The 23,869-nt window shown below is 40.0% G+C and overlaps 2 protein-coding genes across 5 annotated transcripts in view; one reads left to right on the plus strand and one right to left on the minus strand.

The window, feature by feature from the left end:
- Nucleotides 1-326: 326 nt before the first annotated feature.
- RPS6 (ribosomal protein S6) lies at nucleotides 327-5,436 on the plus strand. Its single transcript, XM_075136249.1, has 6 exons — nucleotides 327-543; nucleotides 1,368-1,499; nucleotides 2,432-2,642; nucleotides 3,006-3,152; nucleotides 4,347-4,504; nucleotides 5,294-5,436. Exons 1-6 carry the CDS (start codon nucleotides 538-540, stop codon nucleotides 5,387-5,389), a joined length of 750 nt encoding a protein of 249 aa, XP_074992350.1. The 5' UTR covers nucleotides 327-537; the 3' UTR covers nucleotides 5,390-5,436.
- Nucleotides 5,437-11,243: 5,807 nt separating this feature from the next.
- Nucleotides 11,244-23,869, minus strand: part of DENND4C (DENN domain containing 4C) — a 74,967-nt gene continuing 62,341 nt past the window's right edge. For all 4 annotated transcript variants that reach the window (XM_075136247.1, XM_075136246.1, XM_075136244.1 and 1 more), the window contains 6 exons: nucleotides 22,627-22,816; nucleotides 21,470-21,715; nucleotides 20,027-20,144; nucleotides 18,199-18,352; nucleotides 17,031-17,095; nucleotides 11,244-16,340 (listed from right to left, as the gene is read on the minus strand). In XM_075136247.1, the coding sequence (XP_074992348.1) occupies nucleotides 16,204-16,340; nucleotides 17,031-17,095; nucleotides 18,199-18,352; nucleotides 20,027-20,144; nucleotides 21,470-21,715; nucleotides 22,627-22,816 (910 nt within the window). In that variant the 3' untranslated portion in view covers nucleotides 11,244-16,203. The remainder of the gene's footprint in view (nucleotides 16,341-17,030; nucleotides 17,096-18,198; nucleotides 18,353-20,026; nucleotides 20,145-21,469; nucleotides 21,716-22,626; nucleotides 22,817-23,869) is intronic.

The raw sequence follows: 23,869 nt of genomic DNA on the forward strand, positions 1-23,869 counted from the left end.
CGGGGCTTCCCCCGCGAGGCGGTGCGAGCGCTGCGCACACTGACGGCGTTTCCTATTTCAGCTGTTGGTCTCTCCAGCCCTGGGACGGATCCATCGGCCCGGCCAGGCCCCACGACTCCGCCGTTCACCCCCACATCAAAGAGCACGCTCTTACTGCCAGCGAAACCGGCCGGAACAGTTTTCCTGCCAGGGACCGCCCCCCGCCGGCCTCTCAGCCACACCGGCTCGCACCAGCACGCCCGGCGCCCGCCGCCGGTGACGGCTGCCCGCCGCCGCAGTGAGTGACACGCCGGAGCTCTTTTCTTTGGCCGCAGCGCAGGCGCTGAGGGATATGCCTCGCCGGGAAGCGCTCCGCCTCCAACAAGCAGAGCCGGCTCCTCCCCGCCACGCCCCTCGGCTGGCGAAGCCTCGCTCGCCATTGGGTAGCCCCGGTCACGCGGGGCACGGGCGGTGCCGCTCTCGCGAGAGTTGGCGGGTGTATGTGCGCGCTGCGGGCGGAAGTGCGGCCTTTTCCTGCGGCGGCGCGGCGCGGCGAGGATGAAGGTGGGGCCGCGCGGGGGGCCGGGGCCGCGCCCGGAGGGCTCGGGTCTCCCGCCATAAATGGCTCCGGCGCTGCGTGCGGGGCCGCTGGCGGAGGGCGATGGTCCCTGGTGGCGGGGCTGGAGCGCCGCTGTGGGGAGGATGGGAGCGGATTGTTGGCGTGGCGACATGGCGACCGCGCGGGCCCCGTTCCCTCGGTGGGGCATCTCCTGCCACCGGGCCGTGGAGCTCCAGGTTCCGGTAGCGGTCGTTCTTCAGCTCAGAAGGCCTTTTGCGAGTGTGAGGCCTGCGGTGTCGGTAGCGGGGCCTACCATGGGGGCACTGTGTGCGCTAGAGCTGGGGCCTGTGCTGGTATCGGGCTGTGCTCGAGGGCGTCCCCGAGGCTCTGGGCTTCGCAGCGGTCCCGAAGAAGCACAAGTAATCACCAACGGCAAGTGTTGCTCCCTTTAGGTTGCTTATGCAATTCTTTAATACGACGTGTGCTGCGAAGGGCTTGTGGGAGACGAGAGAACAGGTTTCTGCTGCCCTCACCTTGACTTGCTTGACTGCAGTCTGTTTGAAGGTGGTGAAGCTCCACCTATGGTAAAGCCAGTTTCCTTGTAACCGGACGAGTAATACAGCCCAGTGTGGCCAGGGACAGACCTGCCTGGCTCTCTGAGGATGGTAGTGACGAGTTATGGCTAGTAAACATTCATGTAAGCAGATGGGGAATTTCACTGTGAAATGCTAAGATGAAACCAGCAGATAAATGCTAATTTTCTGTTAAAATGTCTCATGAGAAGTTTCAACCAAATTAATTTTTTTTTCCTTTTTTTTGTTTCTGTTAGCTGAACATCTCTTTCCCAGCCACTGGCTGCCAGAAATTAATTGAAGTGGATGATGAGCGCAAGCTGAGGACATTCTATGAGAAACGGATGGCCACAGAGGTCGCAGCTGATTCTCTTGGTGAGGAGTGGAAGGTAAGAAGCATAGAAGGATGTGTCAGAGCTGTATTCAAAGAGTTTAAACTACAAAATTTCTCCAGTATGCAATTGTCACACTAGAGGGCATGGTGTACATTTGGCAGGTATGTTTAAAGTTTCTCTTGTGATATATGCTGAATTTGGTGATTGGGCTAGCCTGTTCTGCTACTTCGACTTATCTAAGTGCTTTTTAAGCCTTGTCTTTAGAGTTTCTTGCTGCTCTTTGCAGTAGTTTTTTGTTCTTCATTTGAGTGCCGTCTTGGTATTCAGGACGAATTAAGTCTGTACCGTAAAACTGCTGATCCCTTCTTTACTGAACAAGTTCAAAATTGCCTTCATTGCGTTTAAACTTCCGCTAGTGCATGGGAAAAAGCGTGTTGGGCCTGGTGGATGGAATTGGCATTGTTGGGTGTTAATATGGACAGTCCAGCTCAATTTGGGTAAGTTGATCTTTTCTGCTGCCACTTCCACAAGGAAGGCAATAAAAGCTTTACGTTTCTCTTTTTACCCACGTATCCCTACTCCAGACGCTCTTGTGTTGTATGCAGATTTCCAGTTTGTGATGATAACAGACTTTGGTTAGGTTTAGGATTAAAGAAAAGCTAGGCGATAACGGACAAAATTCAGCCTGGTGTAGCTTAAAGAAATCTTAGAATGGCTAGGAATTTAACTTTTGAATATATATTTGCAGATAAGTAGAATAAATGTAAATTCTGCTACGCAGAGGTATTTTTCACACCTGTTAGTAAAATTCCTGAACTGTTGGAGTGGGGTTGGTTAAAGAAGTTGTTTGCGTCGGCCATGACTTTCCCTGAATCATGGGCACTGTGCGCCATTGTTTTGAACAGTATGTTGTGATATCCACCGCTTCTCCTTGAAGTAATAGAGACGTGTGAGCAACTAAGAAGTGTATTTCTGTGTTTTCATAGGGCTATGTTGTCCGGATCAGTGGTGGCAATGACAAACAAGGCTTTCCCATGAAGCAAGGTGTCCTGACTCATGGACGTGTCCGCCTTCTTCTCAGCAAGGGCCACTCCTGCTATCGCCCCAGAAGAACTGGAGAGAGGAAACGCAAATCCGTTCGTGGTTGCATCGTTGATGCCAACTTGAGTGTTCTGAACTTGGTCATAGTGAAAAAGGGTAAGAGTCTGGATGAAGCAAGCAATAGCACCTGGAAGGAGCTTGCTTGCTAGTGGCTGAGAAGTTCTGTAGAACACAAATGCAGTCCCAGCTTTAGAGTGTGAATATGTCTTGAAATTCCCTCTGAGCATTACATTCTTGTAATTTTAAAACTGAAACACTTTTATTGCTGCCAGCAATCTGATCACATTAAATCAGCAAAGTGTAGCTAAGGGTGGTGCTATTGGCTGGTGAACCCCAAGGGTTATCTAGTATTATCTTGATTTTTTTATGCATTTTAAACTTGTAATTGAAATTCACTAACAAAGCAGGTGTTTGGTAGATGCAGGATTAATTGGCATGTTTAAACTTACATTCTCAAAGGTGAAAAGGATATACCTGGGCTGACGGACACAACTGTGCCCCGTCGTCTCGGACCCAAGAGGGCTAGCAGAATCCGCAAGCTGTTCAACCTGTCTAAGGAGGATGATGTTCGCCAGTATGTTGTGAGGAAGCCTCTGAACAAAGAGGGTAAGAACTCAAATTTTACAACTCTTTCGTTTCATGTAATTATCAGCAAAGAGGTGTCCAGCCTACTGCAGTGAATGAAGCACACTATAGTAATAGATCCAGGAGTTGATGTCATGATATTTAAGCTTTGTCAGCTGTAACTTAGGGGTAAGAAGTGGAGTTTCTTGGTTGCCTCATTTCTCTTGCCCCCTCTTGCCTTTCCATCTGCTTTGGCACAATTTGTTTTTAAATGTTTGATACAATCTGGAGTAATTATTTACTAGTGGTTCTAAGAATAATCCAAAATAATTAATAGAAGAAGGTTAAACATGAGATGGAATGTTTTTGAAACGTTTTTATGAGGTGGAGGAAAAAAGCAGTATATAGAGACAATAAGATTTTTTCCCCTGTTGCTTATGGCAGTCTCCAAAAGGAGCTTTTATTGTGAGGGCACTGTTCTGCTTAGCACAGTCTCTTGCAGTGTAAGATTTTAATTTAGCGTTCTTTTGCATCAGGAACAGAAAGGGTGAGGATTTTTAGCAAAAAGGACATGATAAAGCTTGGGCACTGTGAAAGCTTGGGTAAAAGACTGCTATTTTCTGCATCATAGGAACTATTCTGTCCATTAAAGAATGTGATCCTTGTGGACATCAGACTGTTGCTTGTGACTACTGAAGTTGGGCAGGATCGAGTAGTGACATTTTACAGATGTGTGTGGTGGTGTGTTTTGTTTGCTCACTATGAGCTATGTAGATCTGTTTTTTGGAGACACACTTGTCAAGCCTGTGTAGAATTGTAGAGAGCTTTTTAACACTGAAAACGTAATGGCTTGTTCTGAAAGTTATGTGATGAGTTTCCATATTCTTTAAATGTTTTAAGTCTAGGGGAAATTATTGAAGACAGACCTGCTGAGAAGCTAGGAATTTTCACAAAAATGCAAGGGGTTAGAGGTGCATTACTTACACGTCATCTCTGATAACAAATCATGAGCATTAAGACTATATTTTGTTAATGCTACATTTGACAGTAATTGATTGTTTTTCCTGCAAAATTTGTCAAGAGGTTGAACTCTGTGTAAGTTGCTATAATACGTAGTACATTAAATAATGTTACCATAACAGTAAATGGAATTCTACTCTTAAGTTTGCTAGACGAGGCCTGAGATCTCTTTGGAAGATAATCTGCCACTTCTGCTGATTCGTAATGCTTTTTTAGGCAAGAAACCCAGAACCAAGGCTCCTAAGATCCAGCGACTAGTGACTCCTCGAGTTCTGCAACATAAGCGCAGACGTATTGCTCTGAAGAAGCAGCGCACTCAAAAGAACAAGGAGGAAGCAGCAGAATATGCGAAGCTCTTGGCCAAGAGAATGAAGGTGCGTTTGCCCTTATAACTCAGCTATACGGAATACCTCATATCCCAGAATCAAGGGATTTGATAAACTTGACTGTACACTTAGAGCTGCTCTGTACCTAGCTCATTTTGAATAGGAATGCCTGAATGTGAGTATAAACATTGCTGGTCAAATGTTTTTGTGAGCATTTCTATCCATTTTTGCCAGTCCTAGAATAGTAGAAATTAACCAGACCAATTAATTTAACTGAGAGCTGATTTTGAAGAAAACAAGGAAGAGTTATGGCCTGTGAAGATAAGTTTTGCCGTAGCAATTTTAATTCAGATGAATTCTAGTTCAACTCAGATGCCCAAGCATTTGAGTGATTGTGTGGAGAAACAGGGTCCAGCAGTTGACCTGGATGGAAGATAACTTGGCAAGAAGCTATTTGTTTGGATGAGTTTGCTCTTGCACCTGAACCAGCAGTAACTGCTGAAGCAGTACTGTTGGAATATTTAGCACACTACTTGTGTGTTTCATGACTTCCAGGCTGAAACTGAGAGTAGATGGACCTCTAGTATGTTACTGTAATTTTGGACACTAGTCCATATTGTTTAAAGACACGGGTCTGTACAGGTTTGAATACTTGCAGAATTCTTCTGATCTGTGAAGAAGGGAAACTGTATTTTGCTTTATTGACTTAAGGAATCCATTCTTTTTGGTAGCTTCCTTCAAGTTGCATTTTCCCTAGTTCGTTCCTTTGTAGATGTTTTGACGTGCTTGATTATGTGTAATGTTTCAGTACTTACTTCAATGCTCGTTGCTTTTCAGGAAGCCAAGGAGAAACGCCAGGAGCAGATTGCGAAGAGACGCCGGCTTTCTTCATTGAGAGCTTCTACATCTAAGTCTGAGTCAAGTCAGAAGTAAAGATGTACATGATATTAAAAATAAACCCTTTTTGTGGTTAACTTTCAGTATGAGACTTCCCAGTGCATATTGTTACTGGCCATCTCTTAAATAGTAGTCTAGACTAACTGCATCATGCAGACCAAACTGGAACCACAAACCTCAGTCTTGATTTAGTTCTCTTTTGAGAACTTGTAATATATATTCCTGTCTTTAGTGAGAAGTTCCAATTTATAATAGCCTTGTGCATGCTTGTTGATTTTTCTACAAGCAGGATTTACCTGTTAACAGCAAAATTCTGTGTGATGGTTCAGCAGTGTCCACACGAACTAAACTGAAGGTAATCTTTAGGAGCTGTGGGTAGAACTCACTTGGTACTGTTCAGTGGTTTGTTGTTTTTTTGGGGTTTGTTTTTTTAATCCTTTAAGTACAGGATAGTGTTTCCAGATGAGGAATCACGACACCGGCTTTTGATGCTGAGTGTAAGATTGGTAAAATGTAAAGCCTTCAGCTTATTCTTGCAGAATTAAGTGCAATTAAGTCAGTCACTGGAACAGGCTCCCAGGGAGGTGGTCACAGCACCAAGCCTGTCAGAGTTCAAGGAGCATCTGGACGATGCTCTTAGTCATATGTTTAGTTTTAGGTAGCCCTGCGAGGAGCAGGGAGCTAGACTCAGTGATCCTCATGGGTTCCTTCCAACTCGAGATACTCTGTGATTCTGTAAGTATTTCAGCATTCTGCTCTTGAAATTAGTACTGAATACTGAGCGTGAGTAAGCCAGCCATTAAAAGGTTTCACTTAGAAATTTCACTCAAGTATAGAAAACTTTACAATAGCCTTTATGTATTCAGACTGTACTTTGTGCAGATCTAGTACCAGGTAAGGGTGATGGGAATTCTGCTCTGAGTTAAGGGTACATGTTAGGTGTGTTAGAATGGTCTGCGGCTAAATAGATTGTCTTAGTTGTTCTTAAAATAGTAATCAGGATCCACCTCAGTTTTTGTTGAGAGGTGCTTCTATTTCCAGTATAGAAACTTAAATACATTAATCTTTATCACAACCTTAGAAGTCACGAAGCTTTTTTTTTCCTTCCTATGTGCATGGCAAGGCTTTTTAAGTCAGGGCCCCACCTGACTGTCTAGAAGCAATTTTTTAATACACTGAATGTGGAATCTGGACTCCAGAAAATCAGAGTTGCAGAACCATGACTAGCAGTAGATTATAGGCACAGAAGGATCAAATTGCCATTCTTGAACTTCCGGTTTGTATTAGGTTGAAGGGGTACTGATCTCTGACATAAAGCATGTGTGTGCAGTAGAAGCCCCAGACCAAAAGAACTTGGCCAAAACAGTTACTCCAGGCTTCCATTTAAGCTGTCTTTCACAGCATAACTGTTTAGGTGGAAGAATAACAACAGACTGTTTCTGAATGACAAATCAAATACATAATCAGAAAAGGCAAAGAGGGTTAGCAATAGTAGTTAAGCGTGAGTTAAATAAGAATGCTGGCTAGTTCTGTAAAATTTTAAGAGGGTACCATTTTATATAAGATGAACTAGATACATCGGTGTCTTGTTTTTTGTGGAGGCCATGTTCAAGACCTACAGTTTCACTTTAAACAAGAGGTTCTTCTCTCTTAGTGAAGATAGCCGTATAGGCCCTGTTAAGCCTGAGCTTCACTAAAATGAAAAGTGGACCTTTCACAAATCCACTCATAATTTAATGTTAGTCTCTCAGCTGCAAAAATTGATACGGAGAAAATATGGATAAAATAAATATCCTCGGGCAATCAAATATGCTTCATACGACATCCTTAACCTGCTTACCAAAAAACAACTTGCACACACATTACAGATGTTTACTGTAAAGAAGTCCTATCAACAGGCACTGTCAAGTAAGAGGGGGTCTCATCTTTAAGTATGAGAGTAGCACTCTAAATTGACAATGCTGAGAATTTTACAATAATCTGCAGAAGAGAAATACACGAATTTCTTAACGCTGTCTAGCCTTCTCTTTTGGACCCTAGTAACAGTTACTTGCTTGCGATTAAGAGGCATTTACTCTGGTCAAGGTCACCAAGCACCGAGATTAGTGTGTCCTGGAAGAGACCTGTGTTCTGGATGTCCTACTGTATAGGCTGTAGGATGTCCTATTGTATAGGCTGCCAGTAAGTCTGTCTCCAAAGCAGTGCAACTCATACCTGGTTGTATTAATGGGTGAAAAAAGTGAGTGGGGTGCTGGTTATTTTTGTCAAGCATTCATGAGAATGCATGGCCTTGTTAGACACGGGAAATACATAGCCTAATCCCCAATAACAAACAACTCTTTCCTGCACTGATTCCCATCACTTGTTTCTTTGAATCATCATCTGTGGTTCCTCTGCTGCTTCCTTCTCTAGTCCTGCATTTGTAAGTGCAAATCGGGCATACCATTCTACAATCGTAGAATCACAGAACAGCCCAGGTTGGAAGGGACCTTGAAAGATCATCTGGTCTAACCTTTCATGAGAAGGAGAGCCTACATGAGATTATCTAGCACCTTGTTCAGTCATGTCTTGAAAGCCTCCAGCAATGGAGGACATGGAGTCTACCATGTCCTTGAGGAAGACAGGATGATCATGATTGATTGATCTGTAAAAAAATCTCTTAATTGAAATGAAACCTCTCCTGGTACAACTTGTACCTGTTGTCCGTTGTCTTTTCCATGTGGCTCCTTGTGAAGAGAGAGCCTCTGTCCTCTTCGTAGCCACCGTTTAAGATGAGGTTTCCCCTGAGCCTTCTCCAGGGTGAAAAGACCCAAGTCCTTAGTCTTTCCTCATGGGGCAGTTTGTCCAGGCCTTTGATAATCTTTGTGGCCCTCCTTTGGACCCTCTCCAGTCTGCATCTTTCCTGAACTGTGGGGACCAGAACTGGACCCAGTACTCCAGATGCAGCCTGGCAAGTGCTGAGTAAAGTGGGGTGATCATGTCTCTATCTCTGCTAGTAATGCCCCTGTGGATGCAGCTCAGAATCCGATTTGCCTTGGTTGCCGCAGTGGTGCACTGCTGACTTGTGTTCAGCTTGTCCACCCGGACCCCAGGTCCCTCTCAGCAAGGCTGCTCCCCAGCCACACAGATCGTAGCTTGTGCTGGGCTCTTTGGTTATGTCATCCCAGATCCAGGACTTTGCACTTGGCTTTGTTAAACTTCATACTGTTCTTCCTAGCCCACTCTTCCAGCCTGTCCAGGTCTCTCTGAAAGATGGCTCTCCCTTTTGATGTGTCCACCTCACCAGCCAGTTTGGTGTCACCAGCAAACATGGGGAGGGTGCTTTCAATCCCATCATCTGAAGATGTTGAACAGCATGGGGCCTGGCATTGATCCCTGGGGGACCCTGCCTGTTACAGGCTGCCAGCCTGAGTAAAACCATTGATCACCACCCGCTGCATTTCCTGCCTATCTCGCAGACCACCCATCCAATCTGTATCTTGACAGTTTGTCCAGGAGAAGGCTGTGGGAAACGGTGTCAAAAGCTTTGCTGAAGTCTAACTAAACAACACTTGCTGCTCTCGCCCTTGTGACAGATGTTATTTTGTTGTAGCAGGTGATCAAATTCATCTGGCATGATTTGCCTGTGGTAAATCCATACCGGACTTTCCCAGGCACCTGCTTTCACCGTGGCTTTAGGTCACGGATGAATCAACTCCCCAACTCAGAAGAGGTTAATGAGGTAGTGCTTGCTCTCTGCCCCTGTGCACTTCCTGACTTTACTACAGTAGGATCTGCAATAAAACTTTCAAGGCCAGCAGCTGCAGAAGTCTCTTAACAGCTTAAGCAGTTCAAAGCCTGTTCCAGGCTGCCACCTGTCCCCACAGGGCCACTGAGACTGGTAGGCAAGCCTGAAACAGGGTGGTGTCCAGTCAGGCCTGAGCATTTTTGAAAGGATGGAGACTCCACAGCCTTCCAGGCAACCTGTTCCAGTGTTTCATCACCCTCACAGTTAAAACAGGTAAGTGGATTTTCCTATAGTTCAAGTTTGTGCCCATTGTCTCTTCTGGCACAGGGCACCGTTAAGAAAAGTCTGGCTCTGTCTTCTCTACGCCCCACCCACCCCATCAGGTATTTAGACACATGGATGAGATTCTCCCTTCCCCCTGCCCCTAAGGTTTCTCCAGGTGGAACAGTGCCAGCTCCATCAGCCTCCCCTTGTGTGACAGATGCTGCAAGCCCTTCATCACCTTTGTTGCCCTTCACGGGAGTTCATTCCAGGATGTCCAAACCACTCTTCTACTGCTCAGCCCAGACTTGGACATAGCACCCAGACATGTCTCACCAGCAGTGAGTAGAGAGGAAAGATCACCTCCTTCCACCTACTGGCAATGCTCTGCCTAGTTCGCCCTAGGACCCTGTTGGCTTGCTTTGCTGTGAGGGCACTCTGCTGGCTCATGGTCAGGTTAGTGTCCACCAGGAACCATAGATCTTTTCCTGCCCAGCTGCTCTCCAGCCATTCTGCCCCCAGCCTGCACTGATGCATGAGATTATTCCTACCCAGGGGCAGGACCTTTGTGTTTCCTTTTGAACCCCATCAGATTTTTTCCAGCTTGGCAAATTAGTGACTCTTCCCTTACTCCTCTTTGTAAAAATTTGTCTCTACAGAGCTAGGGAAAACTACCACTAATGACTATTCTGATGGTAGCTCTGAACACATGAAGGACCGGAGCTTCCTTAAGCCAGCTCCTTCTACTATCACATTCCCTCAAGTTTCGCATCTGATTTTGGCACAGGAGACAGCAGTTCCCTCCTCTCCGCAGCTTCAAACCCAAATCCTGTGTTCTTTGGGGATTCCTCAAATGCAAGATTTTGTTTCTGCCTGTTACACCCTCCCTCCTTCAGCCTCCTCTCTCAATAGGCCATGTTAAAGGCTGCATATTAGGAAGGCAGTGTAGTATTTTTAGCAGGCAGCATTACTAAAAAGACAGCAGTGGCAAAAGCAGTCAGAGCAAAACAAGGAAAAGTCCAAAAAACTAACTGTTCCTGAACTCCCTACCTAAAAACAGGCCTGAAAAGATGAGTTTATTATGAACCAGTTTGTGCTATGTGTATCAGTTTCTACAGAGAGAAAGGTCTTTAGGGTCTGGAATTCTTATTTTTACTAACAGATTAATGAACTGACTACCATACATACGGGAGGTTGAAAGATACTCAGTTGCGAAGGCCTGAACCACTTGACACTAACCGGCAGTTTCTACTGCTTAAATTTCATTCCAGCCTCACTCCTCTCCCCCACCTGCCCCATGGAAAGGAAAAAAAAAAAAAAAGAAACTGCATGTAAACCTACAAGTATGTTGTGAGGCAGGAGGTCCACCAGTGTCTCTTGCAAGCTAGGATGCATCACTGAAAGCATCACTCTGTGCCCCCACCACAGAGAAACTAGAACTCCCGGCAAGTGTTCCCCCAAGTACAGGCACTGTTCCGCCTGTTCCCACCCACTGATTAATGATGCTTTTCCTGGTCAGCAGAGAGCAGCAGCTCTGGCACCAGGAAGCCAGGATCCATGACTTCCCTGTAAACAAGATCTTCATAGATTCTACCTCCCTTAGCCTGTTCTTCAATTCTTCTTACCTCTGCTTAGTCCCCATAGCTTGCGTAAGGTGCCGCAAAGCCATTCTCTCTCATGAACCAAACCTTCACAAGTGAATCCCATCTTTTCTCTTCCTCTCTCCCTGCCCCAACTGCTCCCGCTCTTTCCCACCATTCAGAAGTCACTGAGGTACTATGAAACAATTTCCAAAAAAGGCAGTCAGAAGTCTGCTTTTATGCCCAACTATAGACTGAATTTGCATTTAAGATTAAATTCTGTCAAGCAGGTAAGTGTGGCAAAAAAGCTGAACAGTTGAAGTTTTTACACAGGATGCATACATATTTTATTTATGGGAAATACATTAAAAATTTTCTTAGTCTAGGATATCTATACAGAATTCAGAATATGCAGAGTGCCCTTTTAAACTCAAGAAACATTTGTCGAATGTACAAAAACATTACAGAGAAACACTTGTTAATCAAAGCACAGTAAATGGATGCCATTTTTCAACACTTCAAAACAGTCTCTAAACCAGTGCAAATTTTATTGCGTTAAAGAAAACTTCCCAGCTCACTTAATAAAGTCATAATTTATTCACACTACATCCTTTCATCCTCATTACAATACAGTTTATTTTAAGCTCCTAAAAGGAGTTTAATGTGCTTCTAAAAACAGCAATCTATCCCTTTTATTTGCACCATTGATTGATGCAGACTGAAAGAACACATAAAAACCCCATCCGTTTCTCTCCTCGTATGCATCACAATATACAGCACAGCAGAATACAGAACGAGAGTCCAATTCAACCATTCAGTTTCAAGACTTAAAAGTTACAAGGGTGTGTGTTTGTTTTTTAAAAAGGTCCATAATGAAAAGCTGATATACAGAAGGCACCTTAAGGTTTTTATTAGTTAAAACAAAAAAACCCTGTGTTGAAAATGTACAGTTATGTGAATAAGATGACCTGCTTACCATTTAATGAAATAAAGTTATCTGCGTTGAAATAATTGTTGAATTAAGAGTTTTAAAAAGAGAAAAACTACTGAGTGGATTCTTCAGTTACTTACATTTTAACAATTTTTTTAAAAAATATAATTTCTATGATCTAATTTAATATACATTTTGAAAATATCCCCTATGTTGCAGTTATTCAAGGAAAGCAGTAAACTCAGTGAAAGGTATATTCTAGCTGCAGCAATACAAAAAGCCATAAATTCACAGTTAAAATGGAATAAAATTACTCATTCACAAGTGCAATGTAGCTTGAGCTTAACCAATGTGAAATTCCACTAGGAACAAGACTAAGTTACTTGCAAAACAAATGAATTTAGTTTGAAACACATATACTAAATAAAATATTTTCTATTAAAATTGTATTGTCTAAACTTGAGTTATATAAAATGTGAAGACAGGATATGACTGTAAGTAACATACAGATGCTTCTAGTAACATGTAAAAGCTGGTACCTATTACTGTGCCAATACTGCAGCCACATCAGTCTGCTATACCTACGGGGTTTTGAAAGTTGTTATGTCTTGGTAATGTGCCAGAATGTATTTATAATTCATAAAGAAAAATGTTGTCACTTAAGAATCCCGATTTTAAACCTTTAATACCCCATCTGTTGTTTAAATTCTACAAAAAATAGCTATTTTGATATGAGCACACAAGCTATATGTAACTGTTCGACAGCTGGGTGAAACGTGCAAGAAGGTATCTTCCCAGGATAACTGACTGAAGTTCGACACCCTTAGGGCAACAATTCAAGGAAGCTTCTCTGTGATAATTGTTACTCCAACACAAACTTTCTAAGTTGTGGGGCTTACCTGAAATTCATTAACAGTTTGCATCCACATAAGTGATCAGTTTGGTTTACACTCTCATGTGTACACTTTGTGCACACACAGCAGGTTTTGAAGTTAATCCTGATCTGCAACCACTTTCTTCACATTTATACATGAGAATTCAAACACACACAGAAGAGCCACCTCCTCCTGAACACTGGCTGTTGAACTACTAGAAAGAGTATTGGAAGGCAAGAATTTTGCAAGTGAGCAAAATGCTACTTTTTCTGCTTACACCGAGAGGAAAACAGAACCAAGATCAAGCTTATCCACACCCCTCCTTCACAACACTTTGTCCAGCTCATTCATGCGTTATGGATTCAGATAAATTTGGATTACTAGGAGTGGGGTGTCAAACAAATTAGAAACATCTGTAGGTAACTAAGTCATGCCTATATAGCCCAAGAAGTTCATGCTGTTACTAACTTGCAGAGAACTTACTATGCCTTTAGTGCCCAATTTTCAGAAAGATCAAAGTGTTTGCAGTGCACTCACAAAAAACTTTTGAAGACTTTTCCCTGTTTATTTTTGGCCAGATTTTCAACCATACAAGTATTGAGCCATGCTGAGCTATTTTATGCCATGCCCTTTTCTTATGCACGCTCACAGTTCTTTCAGCATTCAAATTCGGGAAGCCTACGTATCAGAAAGTTTGTGTAGGAAAACCTGCAGTCTCTACCTGTTTGTAGGAGTACACCTAAAAGTCAAAGGAAGAACAGGAAGTGCCATCATGCATTTGAAAGGAGAGAAAGCAACTAGGAAAAACACATTCAGTTCTTAATTCCTTTCAAGTTTTTGTGAACTTTTTTCTTGCCCCAAAAAAGAATCTCCTTAGTTGAAAACTTGATAAACAAATTGCTTTCTGAGATCTCCCTTTTCATTTGAATTACGGATTTCATTCAAGGACCAGCTGATTAGTTAGTTATTAAAAACCAGGCATTGAAAAAATCCAAATTAAAAACAGTAAGCGCTTACTTGCTATATTAAAGAATTAATTTCATTAGGCAGATTCAAGATTTCAAGTAATTACATGCAGGACTTCTACCACTCTGAAATCTAGGTACATACAACAGAAATAGAAGTTAATTTGTAGTGTACAGAAATGCCAATATGCAGGACCAAATCAACGCAAGTTCAATCCTGCAGCTGTCCTTTTCCCCTCAGGCTTTAGTTTTTTTTTTTTTTGTTTAGTGTATATACCTGGGGAAAATCTAACATTTAGCACTAGATGCTGTGACACAATCTGCATTGCTGTTTCTACAACACTACTCCCTGATTATGTTTTCAGCAACAGATGGGAAGGTTGTTTTGAAATGAAGGTGATCTGCTTACAGAATTTAGTTTATAATAATATTATTTACAGTGGTTTATAACAATTTGGATGTCACCAATTATCTAAACCAGCACTCACTGGACAGATTTTTTTTGTAATTTAATGAGCTGGGAGAACTTAAGAATAACTAAATCTTGATTCCTTGCAAGTTGCATCACATAATCATATGGTTTGTCCATTTAACACTCAAAAATTGTCTTTGTATAGCTGTGTGTTTAACATCAGTACAGAATTGTACAAGAAAATTTGCCGTTTTGATTGTAGAAGTATTGGACGAATGTATTATGTTTGGACAAATGCTTCAGAGAGACTTTTACTTCAAAAGGATGGAACCGCCTATGTCAATTATGTAATAGAAGAAGAGAGGAAAAATGAAGAATCAAGCTCTACCCTTCCATTGTGATGTAGGTCAGGTATCTGCAAGCTACCATGCATAAACCCAAAGAATAAAGAATGAAAAAAAAGTCAGTGTGTGCTTTCTTGCTTTTAACTGTTGAGAAAGCACAGTATTTTCATCAGGAGAAAATCTGTCCAGGTAATATCCCCATATTAACTTAGGATCAGCACTTTTAGACAAAATACAAGGAATCAGTCTATGATGCAAATGTATTTTGTCACAAATAGTGACAAATCCTTTGTTTTTGCCTCATGAAAAAACAAAAGTTGGTTCTGTTGTTTCATGTAAAAACTGTTCCAGACAGATCTTCATCCCTCATCATTTTCAAGAATGAAAATTTTTAAGAAAGATGAAGTATGAAGTAAATACATTCATACTCAGATTCAATTATAGTTTTAGCTATGCTCCTTTAACATGCTACAAATCTTACTCTCTTTTTCTCTAGGAATAATTCCATCAGAAAAGCCACACTATTAAATTTCAGCAAAAAACCTGGAATAAATCTTATCATATTCCTCAAGTAACAGAAACATTTAAACTGTTGACCAGTATCCAGGCTCTTCTTGCCAAGACTACGACTACTGTAGTCAATTAGATTCATGAGGTGAGGAAGTGTCTTATCTACTAGAAGCAATCCAAAAGATGGATTCATCTTTTCAGATCATACACTCAAGCACTTCATTTGTGCTAATATACACCTTGAAGACCACATTTATAAATACATTTTAATTGAAATATTGAATTTGACTATCAGTGCAAAATAATTAACCCACAGGCCAGCATGAAACCATGGGAAAGGGTGATAAAGAATTTAAGGAAAAGACACGTTTTAAGCATACATGCATAAGTATAAAGCATAATTTTTTCAGACAGTATCTGTTTGACAAACCTTGTACGTATCCTAATGCCATTTAAGATTCCTATCTAATTTTTAGAAAGCCGTTCTTTTCTGAGCTGCTTAGTGTAGAAGCCTATCATTCTTTTGGAGAAAGAGGCAGTACATTCATAGGATCTTTAACTTGTCAGATAGAGAATACAGGAAAACTGAGTGTAAGTTTCTGTTTTTTACAACTATAGACATACATTATGAAAAGGTCAGCCAAAGATAATTTAGAATACGGATTGGGACAAGCGTCAGGAGAAGGGTAGCAATTTTAGGTACTGTGATCTGACAAAAGCAACTGCGCTGCAAATTCCAATCCAAGGACTCAAATATTTACATTCATACATACATACTGCACACCAATAAAAAGATCCCTCTTTAGGTAAAGGTCATTTTAAAGTAGTAGTGAACAATCTAAGTATTCTGTGGCAGGAAAGGTATTTCATTAAAATACACAAATATTGATGGCCCTTAAGAAAGTCACCAACCATAGGCTGCTGTTTAATCATCACTTTTTTGAACACCTTGATTTGATGGGGGAAAGATTTGAGGAGGGAAAAGGAGAAGTATATACAGGAAAAAAAAGCAGATCAATCACTGAAACCAACTCACCCTATTAATATAGTTTTAAAAAATTTTAACGTACTTTACACTGTGTCTAATGAGATGAAAGACAAGAATATATGTTGTAGCTCAATGAAATTGCTTTGACAAATTGCTCAGTTATCACCTTTCGGGATTCAAAGTGTATATGTCACCATGCTCCTGGTTTGTTCACCTCTACTTTTGTCTCACTGAAGTTCAGTGTGTCCTCCTCATTTTTATATTAAAGGTGCTCCAAAGCACTTCCTACAACACTCAACCCTGCTGCTTGGTGGAGCATCTATTTTCTGCATCTTTTCAAGAACATCCTTTGGTAGATTTTTATGTGCAATTCTGTATTCATTATCAAAGACCTCTGAAATAGAAAAAGCATAGTTGAAGTTATTTAAGAAACCCTGTAGAATGCACACTACTGTTCCTATAAAATACTTCTGGTGATTTTTATATAATAACAAAATAATTATGTTAACTAGCTGCTGATTTTTTTCTTTTTTCAAAATACATCTTCTCAGAGAACCTGAAAAGCATCTTCATGCTGGAGCATCACAATGCACCACAGTGGATGCCCATTACTTCTATCACAGTTCAGTTTGCCTGTTCGCAGGTTATTTCCCCTGTCACATCCCATAAGGGAGGTCCTTTGCTTGCATAGTACAAAATAGAAGACAGGGTAGAGGAGATCAGGAAGGGGTGGGCAATCAGGTGGCTAGATGACATAGGTCTAATATGTGGGTCAGAGGAAGATGGACAAGACTGGGAACAAGTTTTCAGACATGAAGAATTAAAGCTTCAAGCTAATAAACTTTGTTTAGAATAACTGATTACTGATTTCAAACAAAGTCAAAATTAATGGCCCCATCTGAATTACATTTTCATAAAAGCAACATCTACTTGAAGAGCACAGTACTTTTCACTAAAACACAGCAATTGAAAAGTTTCTTAGAAACTCATGGATGAAAAGTCGATTTTATACACTAGTTTTCACATCAAGTATTCATATATTTCATACAGAGGCACTATGCATTTCACAGTATTTTCTACTTACCAATGTCAATGTTCTCTCTTCCAAGAGACACCAGAGACAGGAAAAGAATTTCTCTGTAAAAACTCCTAGGAAATATTTTGAAGGGCAAGTCAATGAAAGCATCAACTATCCTAAGTCTAAGAAAGTCAATGTTGAAGACGCTAATCTTCCATTATGTAGTTTCTGCAACTGTTCGGTTAATCTTGCTTGGGAAGAAAGTGACCAATCTACATGATTACTAGCTTAAGGCTTCCTCATGTCTGAATATTTTTCCTTGATGCATGAAGTTATATTATTGCCAAATCCCAGCAGTTACATTTTCTATAAAAAATCCCTCTGCCAAACATGTAATAAAAACTCCAGAAATATAAAAGAAAAACAAGAAATATAAAATTAAGCACCACTTATTTATTAACTCACTCCTGCCTGAGGGTGAAGTACAGGGAGCAGGCTTATTTCAGATCACCCATATTTTGTTTTTTGTTTCAGAATGTCACGATCTATCTCAGAACTGGATATCACTGAACAATCAGATATTAACTTTTTCCTTGTGCAACTCAAAGGCAGACTTGTTCTTGTTTCTTTTTAGTAACTAGAAACCACAGAAGCAAAGATGACGTAGCATGATAGACTTCAAACACATCTTGTACCTGCTGTAATTTACTTCAGAGGCTGTGCTTTTGTATGAAGCCCTCTCTGAATTGTAGCGCAGATGGCAAAATGTACCGTACAAGAGTTATTTAGATGTCTCTCCTTGTTTGTGGATCATGCTATATCCACTTGTCTTAGCCAGTACTCCAGGTTGGTAGAATTTCAATAGGTATAAACCTAGGTAGTTTGGAGAATATTCCAGACACTGCAACAGGATGCTGCACACTTGTATTTCTCAATTTGCTAGATCTGGAGCAACACCAAAATCTGCATAGTCAATATCTGCGTTTTTCTTATTCATTTGTAAAATGTCCATTTTGATTAAAGAATTACATTTATCCAATTGATTTGGATGAATTATGCATCTGGCTACTGAATGCATCTGTTCGTATAAACAAATATACACAGTGTTTGGTGGACACAAATGAAACTGAATATTCCCGAGAGGTCCTTATGGAATTATCATTAATGAAGTGGATATAGTCTGATCTTGTTTAACTTGGAATGGGGAGGAAGTAAGAAGAGATTACCCCTTTACCTCTGTCGTTTCACATCTGGCTTAACTTTCTGTACAAGGAGGTTGATTGGTTTAACAACGTCATTATGTTGAATACTTAGTTTGATGTTCTCCAACAAAGTGTTTGTTGCCTGCTGATCTTCTACCACTGTGGAGGGTGTCTTTTCAGAAGAATCTGGTAAATGCAACAGCATAGATTATTAGAACAGTAACGATTTTTTTTTTCACCTTAATAAGCAGAAAGTATTTCATAAAGTGAGATATATACACAGAACCTCTACTCAATCTACAGAAATTTGTTACAATGGAAAGGCTTTGTCTGCTCATAGTCTTTACTCCACCATGAAAGTGACAGGATGCATCAGGTATCCATGTGCAAGAGCTCCCACATGACAAAGAAATACAAGAGACTGAAGAGTATCCAGTATCAGATGTTGCCTGTGATGGTTTGTTAGCTCAGATTTATTGCTGTACTTAACTTTCAAAAACTAAGTTCACTCAACAAGGTTCTTTTTACACAACAGAAAAGAAATAAAACAAAAGAAAACACTCTCACTTTTCTTATCACAGAAACTTTTCTTATCAAAGCCCTTCTTAAAATCCACAATTAATGGATAACTTTGGGCTACATACTGGAATAGATAATGCACAGTTGTGTCAAACAGGAAAGAAAATTATCAAGTTATTTACCATCATGATTTATTGCTTACATTGCCGCATCCAGAATAACACTGAACTATTATTCTTTGGAAAACAGTGACTCGTGAGGGAATACTAAATCCATTTATTGGCAAAAAAATAAGGCTACAGATTAGGCAGCAAGCATATGGTGTGTAAATGAAATGTAGACCAAGGCTAGTAATCATAATCACACCAACCTGAAGTTTTCATAAAACTGACTTTCATGATGGTTTACAAATGTAATTTCCTGTTTTCCAGATACTTTCTGACACTGCTGTAGAGCCTATCTACAATACTACTACTTTTCTTCCACATTTCAAAACTGGCCTGTTGCTCCTTTATTTACATAAACACATATATTTATGCACCTTCATTCATGTCTGAATGCTTTGGGGACGCTTTTCATGTATTATGCTCAAATCAATACGCTTTCGTAGAAGCTGAGGGAAACACCACATCTTATTCTGTGCTCTTACCTGTAATTTTCTGATCAGTCTGTTTATTTTTAAGACACTTTTCAACAAACCCTTTTTTCTTCCTTAGAACCAGAATTAGCATGCTACATAGTTTTTAGCATAGGTTTTGAAAGTTAAAACACAGGCTGAGAAGTTTAGGTCAAAAAAAGTTTTTTGCTTATCAGAAGTAATGAAAACCCGAAGTTCTCATAACAAGTCTGCCTGTTTTTTATTCCTTCCAAATCAAGTTATGGTAGACAAAGGCTTTCTTGGATCTTACTTTTTGACAGTCACGTAGGCTGCCAAATGTACATATTAATGGGACTTGTGAGCTTTCATTCATTTATAGAAACACGAGATACTTTTTTGTAATACAATCTTCTTTTTCATGCCTGCATAGATACAACAAGATAATGCAATGAAACATTCAAATCAGGTGAAGCTTATTTAGCACCCCATCTAGAGCAAATCCTCCCACCCTGTTTATAAGTCTATGACATAAAGGACAGACAACATACCTTTTCACACAGATCAGTAAGATATTTTCACAAATAATTTGACACCAAGACTATGTTAAGTACCTAAGGGATTGCAGATCCCACTAAAAACGCTTTCCAACTTGATGGGCTGTGTACACTTCAGACCCTACAAAACAACTATTTCTTTCCACAGCCTCTGCTCCCTCTGCTTTCTGTAACATTTGTTTTACTTACTGAGACTTCTCCAAGATATATACAGAGGCTCCCCTGGCTCTTGGTGGAGGTTGATATTGTCCCACAGCAGATGTATGTATACTAGCTTGCTATCTTGAGCAAGAGATGTCAAAGGAAGCTAAAAAACATAAGGAAAGGGAAGAAGTTTTAAAAACATCAGTACAATCTTATTATTTAAAAACCTGCTCTTTTACTCATTTTGGAAACAAAAAAAGGTTTACTTTATTTAACTTAAATCCAATAAACAGAAACAGTTGATGTCTTCTAGAGGAAACTGGACTCAACCAGAGCAAAGTCACAAGTACTGCAACATTTAATTGCCTTTTCTAGTTTAGCCTAATGTATGAAGACCATTCAGGTTTCCACAGATATCTGAAGAAAATATTTATGAATAAGTATCCAAAAATATTTTTTGTGCACCACCCATGATTTGTACTACTCATCATGCTGTACCTTAGTATTTTCTGACCTGATTAAGATTTGGTATGCATGTCTATGTGTTGGTCTTCCCAACAAGCAGAAAGAATCTGTATTTGCATACAAATATGAGCCACTTATTTCCATTAAAAATATATGGCACACAAAACAATACTTCCATAATTATTTTATAAAATTAAGTGCCTCTGGAATCACTAATACAATAAGAATTAGTGGGCAAGAAAAATTTACCACTAGTGTGTCAGTTTATAGTAGAGATTACAAGGTACTATGTCTTGTCTTGTGGTTTTCCCTGCTGATGCACTGTATTTTTCCCGTATGCTTTAGATTTCATTAGTATTGGTCTTCAACCACATTTCTTGGAAAATTGTTCGTGGTTCTAGGTGGGTTTTTTTTTTTTGAAAAATTGGCAGAGAATTTTAAAATTAAAGCGCATGTATGTAGATAGGAAAATATTACTTTTTCGCATGCATCATATACAAATACCTATTGACTTTAGTACTTACATACACAAATCATATAGGTTTCAGAAAAACATCTGCTCCTTAAAATAGGAAAAGCAAAATACTCAAAAGATAGCATCCATTCTACGTTCTCTGGTTCTATTCATATAGTAAGTGGCGTCTGAATAGCAAAAACTATTAGTGGAACAGAACAAAAAAATATTGACCAATAACTTAAAAGGTTCATAGATTGAAGTATGTAACCTACACTATGTGAATTACAATGGACACATCCTGCTTCCTTCTATATATCAGCCTTCTCTTTAATGAATTTTACCCTCTGGGTTTTTAAAAGAGAACAGCTTGACTAGAATTTGAATGCTGTTTCCACTCATCTTCCTTCAAGATTCTTTGTGGAAAACAAACCTATCTACTTGTATTATAAAAACCAGGAACCTAGATCCAAGCTACTCAGAAATTACTCACCCACTTTTTTTGATCCAAACTCTCAAATTTGGCTTACTCTAATAATCTGTAGTTGTAGTATGAGGAAGCCACTTACCTGCACTCCATCATTACAGTGTTCGGATGTTAGAATGAGTCCAGGTAAGTTGCTAGGTAGATCCAACCGCCGGAAATACCAAACTAGGTTCCAGAAAATTATGGGGTGTTGATTGATGAATTTGGATGTATGAATTACTTGCTCTCCCTCATTTTCCAACAGTGATTCAAGCTCCTTACGCAGTACCAAAGGGCTCAAGTAGGGTACAGATACAGGGAGAGGGTTAGGTCTTTTTATTAAAGGATCCTAAAAACAAAACAACACACAGAAAAGAAAAATCGGGTTTTTTTACAAAATCAAAGATTTTTCTTCCAGAAATACTCTTCAGGATTACTTGCCCTGAAAATCCCCCATTGTACAGTTTCTTTTGATATTTGGAAAAAGCCTCTGGAAGTACTGATCACACAATAACTTTAACAGCATCAGCAGTTTTGACTGCTGAGGTGTTTCTTAACTTTAAAGAATCATCACCTAAGCCCCCTCTATTATGTGAAAAAGAGAAAGCGCTAATTTGTTGTAACTTGTTTCTGATTGTGCAGTTTCAAGCTATCTAAGCCAGTACTAAGCCAGTAGCAATGGAGATTGCAGAAAAATGTCAGTAATTACATCAGGTGTGGAACTGAATCATGAGTTTACGTTAAGACAGCTTCTTGCCAATAAAAAGTACCTGGAGAGAGGAGAAACGCTTTGTTTTACATGCAAGAATAATGTAATAGTCTCAATGCTGTGTCTCACCTTCTCCCATCCACCCAACAGGTAAGCCTAACAGAACATAGAGGAGGGGTGTAAGTAAATGCGTGGAAAAGGAACAGACTTTCACTCTTGCAACAGTGTGTTGTTTGCAGTATTGTGTTTAGTCTGCTGCAGAAGTCGGGTTATTTTTAAAACAAACTTTCCATTTTAGAAAGACAAAGACCAGCTTCATTCTGCTAGAGAGAACATTTCAAATCAAGCAGCACCATTTGTACAATGTACTGAAAAAGCAATTTTAGATTAATTGAACCAAGATTTTTTTTTTTCTCATAAGAACATGAAAATATGCTTGGCAATTCCCATTCCCCAAATGGATAAGAATGCCAGTAGTAGAACATTATTCATTGTAAGTTCACTGCATTCAGTATTTTGCTGTCAACTGAAGGTGCAGCTTCCAGACTTACCACAACTTCTTGCAAACTATTTGGAAGACTAACTGTTGAAATGCCATGAGACGGTCTCTGGGAAAGATCAATGTTTTGCAGTGGACCTCCAACACTGTGGCTCCGAGTCAAGGACACTCCCCTTTTTGGTGGATTATTGGCAGATGTCTTCATGGTTCTGGGATCTTTACTCTGTTCTTCTGCCACATCACTGTTTGGATTTTAGAAGAGAACATGCTAATAAGAAACTATTCAGCATTCCCATGGCAACAGGAAGGAAGCAGAGAAAGGCTGCTAAGTAAGTATCCCAAGCTAAGTTTCTCTATTAATAAGGAATCATATTTGCCCAGTTAGCTCCACAGTTTAGGGAAAACAAAACAAAATGCCTCTCAAAACAGTATAACCATCCCTCCAGAGAAGCAGCTAGGTATAACCTAAGACATGAATCTGAAAGCATTGCAGTTCTGTATAGGTACCATTGCTCTGATACAGCTTTACCTTGCTTAGAAAAACAGCAATGTACAGTTTTGTCAACACACAAAAATTATTTTTACTTCCTCTTCCCTTTATGTTTACTTTCTCTAAATGTCATAAGCAAAGAAAAAATATTATAGATGTTTTATGACTAAAAAAAAGACTAAAAAAAAAAATTGTAAGTGTCAAACTCATCCAACAAGATAATTCAAGCAAACTCCTATTACAGGCTTGTCAAATTCAACCCATACAATCAAGCTGCTTGCAGATCTGGGAATATTCATTTTGTGCCCCTTATAACTGAAACAATGGATAAAAACAATTCAACTATAATACAGAAGAAAAAACATCAAGTCAAACAGAAAGTGTCTGCTTCCAAATAATCCGCAAAGAGAGGGAAGAGATTAGAGGTGATGTTCACTCCTAAGTTTGACTTTAGTTAAAAATATATGACGTCAAAGTTAAGAGATTAACATAAGCAATATCACCTTTCATTTTTAGAATATTAAGACTAACTACTATCACATTGATTTAATAGTCTGACACAGGCATTAGCTCATTACCTCACAGGCATTGATACTCAAGAATTCCAAAAGGAATAATGATTAAAAAAACCCCGCTATTACAACAAAATGTCAACAAATCCCAGCAAAAAGGTCACAATTCATAGCAGCACTATTTCAGTTCTTTCCTCTTCCAACATGACACCTTCTCCTTAATGCTTCTTTCCTCAAACTGTTTCAAAAGTGGTATTGTTTTTCTGAGTTTCAGTTTTACATCAGCAGTATTT

The sequence above is a fragment of the Calonectris borealis genome, chromosome Z (assembly GCF_964195595.1).
Source record: "Calonectris borealis chromosome Z, bCalBor7.hap1.2, whole genome shotgun sequence".
In the NCBI taxonomy this organism is placed as follows: domain Eukaryota; kingdom Metazoa; phylum Chordata; class Aves; order Procellariiformes; family Procellariidae; genus Calonectris; species Calonectris borealis.